The 11369-nt window shown below is 50.7% G+C and overlaps 5 protein-coding genes across 5 annotated transcripts; 2 read left to right on the top strand and 3 right to left on the bottom strand.

The window, feature by feature from the left end:
• Positions 1-43: 43 nt before the first annotated feature.
• On the bottom strand, positions 44-2853 carry NFIA_096950 (snoRNA-binding rRNA-processing protein NOP14; the record flags this gene model as incomplete). The annotated part of the gene is made up of 2 exons (XM_001261969.1): positions 44-2500; positions 2566-2853. The coding sequence occupies 2 exons, from the start codon at positions 2851-2853 to the stop codon at positions 44-46; spliced, it is 2745 nt and encodes a 914-aa protein (XP_001261970.1).
• A 174-nt stretch (positions 2854-3027) lies between these two features.
• NFIA_096960 (uncharacterized protein) lies at positions 3028-4277 on the top strand (the record flags this gene model as incomplete). The annotated part of the gene is made up of 5 exons (XM_001261970.1): positions 3028-3103; positions 3159-3278; positions 3332-3392; positions 3450-3586; positions 3649-4277. The coding sequence occupies 5 exons, from the start codon at positions 3028-3030 to the stop codon at positions 4275-4277; spliced, it is 1023 nt and encodes a 340-aa protein (XP_001261971.1).
• Positions 4278-4472: 195 nt separating this feature from the next.
• On the bottom strand, positions 4473-6953 carry NFIA_096970 (putative origin recognition complex subunit 3; the record flags this gene model as incomplete). The annotated part of the gene is made up of 8 exons (XM_001261971.1): positions 4473-5451; positions 5503-5624; positions 5684-5957; positions 6011-6150; positions 6210-6444; positions 6499-6572; positions 6625-6834; positions 6891-6953. 8 exons carry the CDS (start codon positions 6951-6953, stop codon positions 4473-4475), a joined length of 2097 nt encoding a protein of 698 aa, XP_001261972.1.
• Positions 6954-7182: 229 nt separating this feature from the next.
• On the top strand, positions 7183-9771 carry NFIA_096980 (pentatricopeptide repeat protein; the record flags this gene model as incomplete). The annotated part of the gene is made up of 1 exon (XM_001261972.1): positions 7183-9771. The coding sequence occupies one exon, from the start codon at positions 7183-7185 to the stop codon at positions 9769-9771; it is 2589 nt and encodes an 862-aa protein (XP_001261973.1).
• A 465-nt stretch (positions 9772-10236) lies between these two features.
• Positions 10237-11177, bottom strand: NFIA_096990 (Sec63 complex subunit SEC66; the record flags this gene model as incomplete). The annotated part of the gene is made up of 3 exons (XM_001261973.1): positions 10237-10623; positions 10703-11016; positions 11078-11177. The coding sequence occupies 3 exons, from the start codon at positions 11175-11177 to the stop codon at positions 10237-10239; spliced, it is 801 nt and encodes a 266-aa protein (XP_001261974.1).
• Between the last annotated feature and the right edge of the window lie 192 nt (positions 11178-11369).

Here is an 11369-nt window from a genome sequence, read left to right on the forward strand (position 1 = left end):
GACGGCCTGAGTATCAAAGATGTCATGAGAGGAGTGAAAGGAACTACCACTTCCCCTGGCGCTTCCTCTTCTCCCTCTCGTACGCATTCGCCTCTCGGCCCTCCTCGTTCTGGATCTCCGCCACGAGCCGCTTGTACTTCTTCTCGTACTCGGCGTCGCGCTCCTTCTTCTCGCGCAGCTTCTCGCGCGCAATGAAGTTGGCATCCTTGCGCAGCTCGCGCATGGCACCCTTGCGCTCGCGCTTGAACTCCGCCTTGAGGCGGTTGAGTTCCGCCCGCTCGCGGTTGGGGTCGTAGTGCTTGTCCGGGTTGAAGGTCTCCTCGAACTTGGGGATGGCGGTCTTGATCGCCAGCGGGCGGTGGTTGTGCAGCAGCAACGGCCGGCGGGTGGCACGCGCGCGGGAAAGATGTGTGTCAAGTTTGTCCAGTGTCGATTGCAGGTTGTCCTGGACGACGGACGAGAGCTTCCCTTTTGCGGATTTGCTCACGTGGCGGAGCACTCGCTGCACCTGCTCGAAGATCTCGAAGAATGCCGACTTGCCAGCCCACAGGTCGGACGCGGAATTGAGAAGGGTGACAAAGGTGTGGATAAGAGAAAGTTTAAGCTCGTCCTGGGCCCTCTGATCGGACTGCGCGGTGGCGATATCCCAGAATCGGAGCTTTCGAGGGTTAAGCTGTTTAGAGGGGATCAGTCGCATCGATCCGTGAGATCCCCTTGCCGGGAAGAACCCAAGGCTGCTGGTTGGTTCTGTCGGACAGAGATTGCAGAGGGCATTGAGCACGTAGTTGATGAACTCGGGCATGTACCGCTTCGAAATGGTCTGGTACTGGAGACAGAGGCTGGCGGCGTAGGCACCTGTGGTGTAGTCTCCGAGCGAATCGATAGCTCCTTGACCCAGATACCGAGCGAGACATAAATGGGCAGGCGTAGCAATTGCGTGGAAGTGATCCGAAGTTGGAAAGGTGGTTGCAATGCCTGTTAAAATGACAAGGTCTCCAGCGCGCAGGCTGAGAGGACGGTCTGTCGCAATCTCACGGAGATACCTTCTGTACGCCATGCATACGCTTTCCGGGTGGGACTTGGCCAGAGAGTGAATGTGACGTAGGATGGCCTCGAGAACGTTGAAAGGAGGATGTTCGGGTTGCTCAGCCATATAAGCAACATGACGGACAAGGACAGCAGCGAAGCGCCCTAACTTCGTCTTGTTGTCGGCATGCAGACGCGGGTGGTGCAGGGCTCGAATACGCTGGATGACAGTAGGCAGGTCATTCATGGGAACATCCTTGATGACTTCAAGGAAAGATTCATGATCCTCGGGACATGGGTAGGTGTAGGCCAACCCTTCACTTGTCTTTTGGGCACCATCGGCTGCTGCTGTGGAATCCCCAGATTTGCTGGTAGGGAGTGTAAGCCCATTGATAAGCTCATCTTCTTCCTCGTCTTCCTCCTCCGATTCTTCTTCAGACGATCCCTCTTCGCCGTCGCTTTCGTCGAACGAGAGACTCACATTTGACCTCGTCTCAACAAGATCGTCGTCAATGATAAAGTCGTCCTCGTCTTCGACTCCCATCTCGGGACCTTCATTTGTCTGAGGAGAAGGCTGCTTCAGACCAAATGCCTCCGCATCGTCTGGAATGGACTCATCGTCAGAGTCCTCGCCTCCCGTTTCGCTTTCTCCTTCTTCATCATCCTCCTCTTCGTCGCTCTCCTGTTCACCACGCATTCTTCTAAGACGCTCTTCCTCAAGGGCCTTGAGTCGTTGCGCTTCCTCTTCGGCCTTCTCTACAGCCGTCTTGGTACGGTCTGTTGGCTGAGAACGCTTGTCGAACGTCAATTGTTTCAACCGCTGATCATATTCTTTATTGGGGTCATCATCCGCAGTCCCTTTCAGCAACGCTGCACGGTCTGGGTTCATCGACTCCAGGTCGTCCTTTGCAGGTTCCGGTTTCGGTGGCGGCTTCACACCGCGCAGCATGTCGAAAAGGTCGGGGAGGCCTTTATCAAGCTCCTCACGAAGATCGTCGTCTTCCTCTTTCGCCTTTTGCCGTTCCAGCTTGTAGAACTTCGACTTGGCGATGACTTCCTTCATGACTTCATGTTTCGATTTTTTCCTCTCCGGCTGATCCTCTCCATCCTCATCATCAAAGACAAAATCTTCCAGCTCTTCATCATCATCAAGAATTCTTTTCCTTTTCCGCGGCATTTCTGAGTCTGATTGATCCTCCTCCAATCCACGCAGATCCTCTTCAAAATCGTCTTGAGGGACGTCATCGCCGAGGGTTAACGTCTGGCCTTTGTGCGTGAGTTGAAAATCGTCTTCATCGTCATCTTCCAGATTGAACATCGACTCCTTGCGCAGTTTCTTCTGACTTTCTCTGGCAAACCGTGCGGCGGCTCTCTCCTCGGGTGTCATGGTCGGATCGTCTTCACCGAAACGGCGATCAACGATACCACCAATCTTGTTCTTCCTCTCCATTTCCCGAAGAAGCGTTTGGCGTCTCTGTCATATAGAAAAAAAAAATTTAGTTGCCGGGCATTCTGCATTTTGAACGACATCCAACCCACCTTTTCTTCTCCAAGTGACTTCGTCACTCCGGGCCTTGACAGACCAGCGGCCGGCTTAGGGCCCCCATCTCTAGTAGTCACATCGAACTTGTTCCGGGACGTCACTTTGATCTCGAACGGATTAAATCGATCTCGAATTGCTTGCAGAGCGGCATTCCGCTGCACAAGATTCTGAGCGCTGACGCCAGCCTTCGCATTCTGGCGCTTTTGCTTCTTGGACTGCTGCGGCGCTAAGACACCACTCTCGCGAAGCGACGCCTTCAACTGTTTCAACTGCGAAGGCGGCATGGTGATGTGTTGGTGTTGAAGTAAAGGCGTCCAGCTGCTCCACCGAAATTTTTTGGACGATGCATTTTTCAATGATTGCCCGCAAAAAAAGTAGGCTCACCGCTTTCGTCGGGGGAAATTCTGCCGCACCGCTTTCGAGATGATCGAACTACTCCGCTTTCTCCTCACATGCAGATGTCCTTTGGGAACCTGCATTGCCATAGCAAGATGGCTTCTCATTTGAGTGATAGGCTTCTGTGGTTATGTCTGGGTATGTTCTACCTATACAGCTTTTGCGATTCTTGTTTAGAAAGCTAATTAATCAGGCGTGTCCCTCTTCTTTGCCGTCCGCGGAATTGCTGCGGATCTCCGCCGCGTGAGTGATTTGACGGAGATCAAGCATGTCGAAAAGGAAGACAAGATAATCAGTGAGGGCACAGAGGATGGTATGTTGAACGATTTCACAAAAGGCATTTTCAGGGACTGACTTCCATCGCAGCTCTCAAACTAGATACACTCTTGAAGCTGTCCGATAGCACAAGTTACGACCTTCGTGCTGCGTACGCTGCTCCGGCTTTCCTTTATGAAGCGTTGACATCGGCTAATGATCCGTCTAGGGCACTACGCATCATTGCGGAACGATCTACGAAAGGCTCGACGCGAGATTTGCTTCTAAAAGACCTGGCAAGCAAAAATAAAGAGCGACGAGGTAGAGCGCTAACTGCGCTATACTTCCTGCTATCTAATAGAGCGCGTACGTTCTCCATTGATACATTCTTTGGACTGCTCGCATACTAACTGAGTGTCAACGTGTAGTTTCACGAACCGCTGTCTGTTCTCGCCTGAAAGACCTCTCTACCTACAATGCCCTCGTCGATTGTTTGTGCAATTTCCTTGAGGAGCACGTTGAAGAAACCTCTACCACCGATTCGCCTATCCTGCCAAAAACGAGACCGTTGGGCGAGAAAAAAGCACTCAGTATTCTCAATCTGATCCTGCGAGAAAATATTCCTGCTGCGCTGGAAGCTGGTGTGGTCAGTCGTTGGCTTTCTAAATACCCATTCCCGTGTGCTTTGACAAAGCCGTCGCGGAGGCAAGACGTGGTGATACTTATGAAGACTTGGTGGTCTGATGACACGATCATGAGTGAAATATTCAGCACGCTATCATCTCACCCCGATGGTACAAAACAATTAAGAAAATATGGTCTAATGGGCAGCATGATGGAGGAGAACGACCATGATGATGATGAAGAAGATAGCGATGTATGGATGATTGATGGCGAAGATACAGCCGGGTCGAGGCGCCTTTCAGGGAGAAGGCTTCGGGGGGGAACCGCAGCAGAACAAGCCGTCAGGAGGCGCAGGAGGGAAGCCATGGTGTTGAGCGACGGAGTTCATCCTTTGAACAATGACGATATCTTTCAAATACCTATCGCAGAATGACTGTGAACTGCTCGCATATTCTTCAACTTCGAAGGCGAAAACATCTTCTCGAAACGCTGTGGGATATTCTGCATGATAGCTTTCTGCATATTTTGGTTACTCGTTCATTTTCTCATGCATTCATGATACCCTTTATTGTTGATAGCACTATATATTACAATTTCGCATAATTGCGACAAGTCTCGCGTGCTACGCTCATAACCCCATCCAGGCCGACTTCATCACATGGTCAATCTTCTTCCGACTGCTCTTGACAAAGCCAAACGCTTTAAGCTCAGACAAACTCCTATAGAACATAGCCATGATCATTCGTTCATCGCAGCTGTCACCTTGTTCGCTTTCGAAGACCGCATAGAAAGCCTGCCAAATATCGTATACGTTAACCAGAGAGCCAGACTCGAGGTATAGCTGAAACAAGATCGCTGTGGCGGGCTGTTTAGTAGAGAGCTTCGTTTCAGAAGACTCTGACGTCGATATCAAATAATCGAATGGATTGGACAAGGCCCGTTCAATGGCGAAACGAGGCCGCGGCGTGAATGTCTCTTTCAGAGGGTTCCTCATATCCAGGAAGAATACCTCATGCAAGCACAAGTCCTGCGGCCTAAGCAGGGTTTCCGTAAGATATGCCTCTAATAAATGATAAAAGCGATCAATAATCCTCGTGTAGTCGACGCTGTGTTTGGACACCTTGCTTTTCCCCTTACTGAGTTTGACCCGCTGTTGAACAACGGTCGTTGCCACCATGGACTGTCGGCTGTCATACTCACTTCGAAGGGGTTCAGCACCTTGATATTCTTGCAATAGAGCATCTAAGTCTCTCTGGATTTGTTGAAATTCCTGGCCTTTCTTCAAGCCATCCGGAAGACAAGAGAGGAGGTCCCCCAGTCTTTTGGAATCCAAACTTCTCAAGATCTTCATCATGTCCTCCACAGAGGAGGAGTTCAGCAGTTCTCCTGACAGGGCACGGATGGAAAGCTCCGAAATATCTGTTCTCTTGGTGAGATTCAGAGTTCTTCGACATGATTGAATCCACCTGACAGTCTGGAAGATATCACGCATCTTCTGCTGTCCGGATCTAAGATGCCGCAACATTTCTCGGAAGAAAAATTCGTCATCTTCCAGCAACCTGCGCGCTTGGTCGAATGACCCAACATCAAGAAGATGCTCACAGTAGCTTCATACCATTTAGTGAAAGCACATAACCGCAGCAGAATAAGACACTCACCCTCGAAAGGATGGAAGGTTTCTGATTGCTTCGCACAGAGGACCGTTCCGAAGTGTTCCAGGCAAGTCGTTTGCAAGAAGTACAGACAAAGGATTCGCAAAAAAGTGGGTCATATAAGAATACTGCCAAGTCGTTTGTGAGATGATGGAACTTTAAACGACTAGGAGGTGCGGGAATATACCTTGATCACTCGACTGAACGCCTCCGGCGTCTGAAAGTAATCGTTCGATCTTTCAAACAGAACGGCAGTAATGTTGCGACCGAGCCAGAAGCGGCCACTCGGATCCGCCTGCAGTCGCTCATATATGCGATCGACACAGTTGCTCGCATCATGGATTTCAAAATATTGGCCTCTGAGCAAGGCGACAGTCGATCGTGGAAGTCTCCCTTCGAAAAGCTCAACAGACGTTGAAATACCAAATAATAGAGTAAAAGGTATTCTGTCGAGCCATGAGCTGCAGTAATATGTCAGATTCTGGATAATCGAACCAAAGGACGCTGGGCTCACTTCAGTAGCAACAATAGGTCTGTCAAGATGGTGGGATCGAAGGCTTCGCTGTCTCGAAATGCGAGCACCATCTTCTTGACTCCCTTTCTTTTCACATAGTCGCTCAGCAAGTCAAGGTCATATGCTAGAAGTCTTGGTCCCTGTACCACGCTTAAGCCATCGAATTCGTCACGCTGGGATTAGAGGACGGCAGTCTAACCTCTCTATCGGTCAATAACTTCTGATACCCATCATTTCCTTCCGTATTCGTCACCGCGGCACGTATGATGTTTTTCAGCGTCGTTTTCAGGTTGGGTGTATCCCCGGATTCCAGCACAACAACACCACCCTCTCTTGTCGTGGTCAATTGGTCATTCAAACGCGAAAGTAGCCGACCAAGGGAGGAAACGTTCGATCCAACAGTGACTAATGCCGCCGGTATGCACCCTTTATATCTATTTCCAATTAGATTCCGTAACTCATCGGTGCCATTGGTGGGATTTTCGTACGTCTCGAATGAGGTCGATCTGACAAAGGTCGAGACTCTCTCATAAACATCGGAGTCGATATCTACCAAAATTTCCTGACTTGAAGTTAGAAGATGTCATCATGTCAGGACTCTCTATAGCACTAACTTGGATCTTTGCTTCCTGCTCGGACCATAGCTGTTGGTAGGTTTCGTATCTTAGTTTGACAGCGCGTTCGGGCTCGTCGCCGTTCAATAAGGGCTCGAACGGATAGGCAGGGTCTATTTCGGCTTTCCGCTCCGATTGTACTTTTCGCCGTTTCGAGGGTCTTTCTCCATGGCTTTTGTTTTGATTAGAAGGTTTATAGATATAGACACCCTAGTTGTGTACAGCGTTAGTTCAGTGCGGCCTTGAGTGTCAATTGTTCCACGTACCTGACTACTTGATCCATCTTTAAATGGACCCAGCGCATCCGTCTCTATATGGTCTGGATCCATCGCGCGCGAAGCCTCCGTGGGAAAAGTAGGCTAGATAGCTCTTGAGAAACAATAATGTTGAACCTCAAATGCCGCGGCAGACCTTCGCGTGTGCCACTAAGCCAAATCGGGTAATAGTGGCTCTTTCGCCGCGGAGCTTCAAGATCCTCATCTATCCACTTTCTTTCTTGACGTCGCTGGCTCTTTAGTATCTCGACAGTTTCGTCCGATGATCTAAACTCAATACTTCATGCTCCGCCAAGCTGCTCGAGGAGCTCGGTGGTATCAATATGTGGCCCACAAAAGCCCGTTGATTACCTCCTCGTCTCGACTGCGAGCCTTCTCCGTTCTAGCGCCACAGCTTCTACATTATGGCGGAAAAGATGACAAGATTCGCTTCTACGAGCAGGATACGCGAGGGAGTAAGACCAGGAGGGAAATCGATCCGGAAGCTGAAGATCGCGCAGCGAAGGAAGAGGTGGAGAGTGAGCTTTCCCAGCTCGACAAGGAATTAGAAGACCTGAGGGAAGGCCCTTATGGTCCGAATAGCGCCTTCATGAGAGAGTTGCCGGAACATGAAAGGAAGATAGCGCTTGAGGCCCTTCAAAAACATGCAGAGGAGACAGGTGAAGCTGATGACGACTTGGGTCTCGATAAGGTCTTCGATGAGGAGCTGGACAATATGCTCAGGGAAGAGTTTGAAGGCATGGCAATGGAGGAAGAAAATTGGCTGTCGGAAGCGGAGAAGGAAAGCTCTACAGAAGCACCTGTGCTGAGACAGCCCTACGAAGTGACCTTGCACGACGTAGAATCTCATGCTTACGTCGACAAGCTCAATGAGTGTCTCAGACGATTGAATAGTGACCGTTCTGATGAACGCGCTAAGCAAGACCTGTGGAAGTGGTATCGCCGCTGTCGACAAGTTATTCCCAACTTTCTCCAGTCGATTCCTGAAGAGGCATTGACCATGATGTGGGAGTCTCAGGCGAATGGAGATTTGACGCGCGCTTCTCGCGCGACTCGATTACAAGCTCTGGCTGAAGACGCCGTTTCCGCTGGAAGATCTCTTCCTACGCCCCGTGCCCTTTTATACATACAGTCACTTCAGGAAAGTGGCAAAATAAACTTGGCACTTGACCAATGGGAGGCGTGTCAGACATCCCTTTCCCAGAATAAGGAAGACCTTGAGGCATATTGGAAACTTGGCGTACAGCTCTTCGCGGCTGCAGATGACCCGCAGCGAGCTCAAGATATTGCCTTAGCGTTCTTGGCCAACGATAAATCGCGCGAGCCTCGCATCCTTCTTCCGGTCATCACAGCCTGGGGAAGACAACCCGGGAAAGAAGCCGAAGTCAAGGCATGGGCTTTATACTTGCAGCTCAAGGCATTGCTAGAGTCCAAAATGACGATGGAAGACTATGACTTCGTTAGCATTGGACTGCTCAAGGCGGGCAAACTCAACCTTGCCATTGCCGTTTTCAAGGACATGATGGTGACCGCTCAAGATCCAGCAAACGACTCTGCTGCTCTTTATAAGGCCGCTCTGGGTCTAGTAGGCAATCTGCAGATGTCCAGCATTCGTGAACAGGACGTCAACAAGATATCGCTTTCGACTCTGACCGTTTTACCTCGGCGCTTCCAGAACAGATTTTTTTATGCAAGCTGGATGAAGAAGCTTATCGGAATGGGCGAGGTCGACTCCGCAGCGATGGTGATTGAGCTGATGTACGAACGGGGTGTCAAACCAGACTCCAAGCACTTGAATGGAATACTTGCTGCATGGCTCCGCGAAGGCAATGCCATTGCGCGAGCCAAGGCTGAGCAACTGGGGTGGGCCATGATCCAGCAGCGCATTGACTTGGTATGGGCACGGATCGCATCGCCAGAGAAATCTCCTCGACTCCATGTACGCCAGGAGACAGATGGCGCTCGCATCCCAAAGTTCATGCAGAGACAAGTGCCCTCAGCAAACATTGAGACCTTTTCGATTCTTCTACTCCATTATACCCGAAGGGGCGATGATGACATGGTCAAGTATCTAGTCAAATGCCTTGGGGATGCCCAAATCCGGCCGAATTCATATTTCATGAACCACCTCCTATATGCTGAGCTCAGAAAACAAGATATTCGGTCTGTTTGGGACAAGTTCAAAGCCATGTCTGTGTCGATCAAACCAGATCTAGAGACATATGCCTGCCTATGGGACTGTGGCAAGCTTCAGTATGACCGCGGCCGGACAGCCTTCGACGCAGGGTTTCCATCCGCGCGCTGTTTGTTTGCAGAGATGATGAAGTGGTATTCTCAGCTCACTCCACGCGGCAAGTCGACTGCACAGGAGGAATTCTCTAAAGAGCTCTACGACCAGATCGTTCGCTGTTTCTGTCTGTCCAAGGATCTACCCGGCACTCTGGTTGCGCTGTATTCACTCCAGGCAGCCTTTGGTTATTCCCCCGACGAGGTGACTGCCCGTCTGATTATCCTGCAAGTTGCGCGCATGGCCGGTGTTCCAGCGGACACGCCTAAGCGTCGTCTACGGCGTTTGTCCACCACCCCAAGGAGCAAAGAGAACATTGCGCAGGTTAACCGACTCGTCGAGATCCTGAGCGAGCGCAAAGCGGCGGGTCTGCAAGCGCGAGGCCTGAGTCCCGATCAGCTCGAACCTCAGGAGAAGCAACAGTACCAACTGGAGATCATGAGTGATCTGCTACGCGTCGTCATGGCGCGAACTGCTACCGCACCTGGCCAGATTGAGGATCAGATAGCGAAGGTTGCTGTCGAGATGGGTGTCTCTGATGTTGATCTCGGGTCTTCATTAGATGACGATAGTTTGCTCCTTTAGACTTGGTGAGGGTATTTATCTACTCTGGTACCATCACCATCTTGTCGTGAGATTTGTACATTATGGCGGCGGACGGTAATCACAGGCATATAGAATGGCGTTTTGGCTGCACTCCGGGAAATTGACTTAGCTTTGTTGTACATTAGTTTGACCATATATACTCATTCGTCTCTCCTACAGTTTCATTGACCAAACGTTTTCCAGGAATAGTATTTCAGAATGTCTCAAGGACGCAGGATTGTCATAATGTTATAATCCCATTGGATCCCATGCATTGAGAGGTAGCTACTATTACAGTCATGAATGGCGAGAGAGCAGTTGGACCAGCCCACCTAAAGTTCGTTCTCTTGGTTAAAGGTCAAGAGCGGCGGTTCGTAGTACGAATCTGTTTTGGTGGTAATGATAGTCTCACAGGTCAAATTGTCTCATGCAAATGAACAAAATCCCATCTAAAAAGGCCGATCTTCATTTCTTCCCCTTCTTTTTCTTCTTACTGGCACTGCTCGATCCACCCGCCGCAGTGTCGGCAGCCTCAACCAATACAGCCTCGTCATCACTTGGGGCTGCAGTGGATGGTGCAGCGGATGACTCAGGAGTCTTGGTTCCGGGTGTCGAGCTGGTAGTTGTGGTGGTAGATGTAGCTTGCTCGGATTTTGTGGCAGCGGAACTCTCTGCATCCAGCTCCTTCATAAACCCTTCTTGAATGCTCGCCTTCTTCTTATCCCACCACTCCCGCTCCTCGGCCAACTTGTTCTGGTAACTCTGCAGCCGCTCACGGAACAGCGCATTGTTGAGCATCTCGTTCGCGGACTGAAAGATCGTTTGGCCCCAGTTCGGCACGTACGCATTGGCCTGGGAAAAAAGCACCGGAATCAGCAAAACTCCTCCCCACCCACGCAGGGACTGGATGAAACAGGGTTCAAAAACAAACCTCAGCAACCACATCCCGGACTTCATCCTCCATCTCCTTCTCCGCCCGCTGGAATCGCTGCCACAGATCGTCCCCGACACTGCCCCGTTGCAGAAGCATAGCTAGCGCCTGCTTCTGGTTTCGGAGTGCCATAACGCGTTTGATATCCTCGGTTGCGCGCCGGAGAAGCGCGGCCTTTAGTACCGTCTCCGGCACCGCTGGGGCCTTTTTCTCTTTCGACGAGGTTGAGGCCGGGGGGTCAAGATGGAGAAGGGAGAAGTAGATGTCTCGTTGGAGGTGAGGAGGGAACCATGGTTCTAACGAAGTCGCCTTTCCTGCAAATCGCGGCAATTGAATCAGCGATCAGGTCTCCATTTGGGGAGATAGTCAACTCACTGGCCTTGCGCTTGCGATATAGTGACGAGAAAGTTGCTAGGGAGCCGAGCAGAACGCCGAGGTAGGCGAGTGGCACGGCGAGACTGAGCCAATCCACCATGTTGCGACTGATTCAGATGTTTGCAAAGATTTATAGGAAGAGGTAAGGGGTCAGGTGAAGGGAGTTGTGTGCTGAGAGTTGTGCAGATTAGACTTGGGTCATAGTATCGTCAACAATGGTTGTGTAGGAGGACCGCTATGTTTCCTGCGCCTGAAGACTGAAGTCCTTGCGCTAGATGACCCTTAGTTATAG

The sequence above is a fragment of the Aspergillus fischeri genome, genomic scaffold (assembly GCF_000149645.3).
Source record: "Aspergillus fischeri NRRL 181 1099437636262 genomic scaffold, whole genome shotgun sequence".
Taxonomy (NCBI): Eukaryota; Fungi; Ascomycota; class Eurotiomycetes; order Eurotiales; family Aspergillaceae; genus Aspergillus; species Aspergillus fischeri.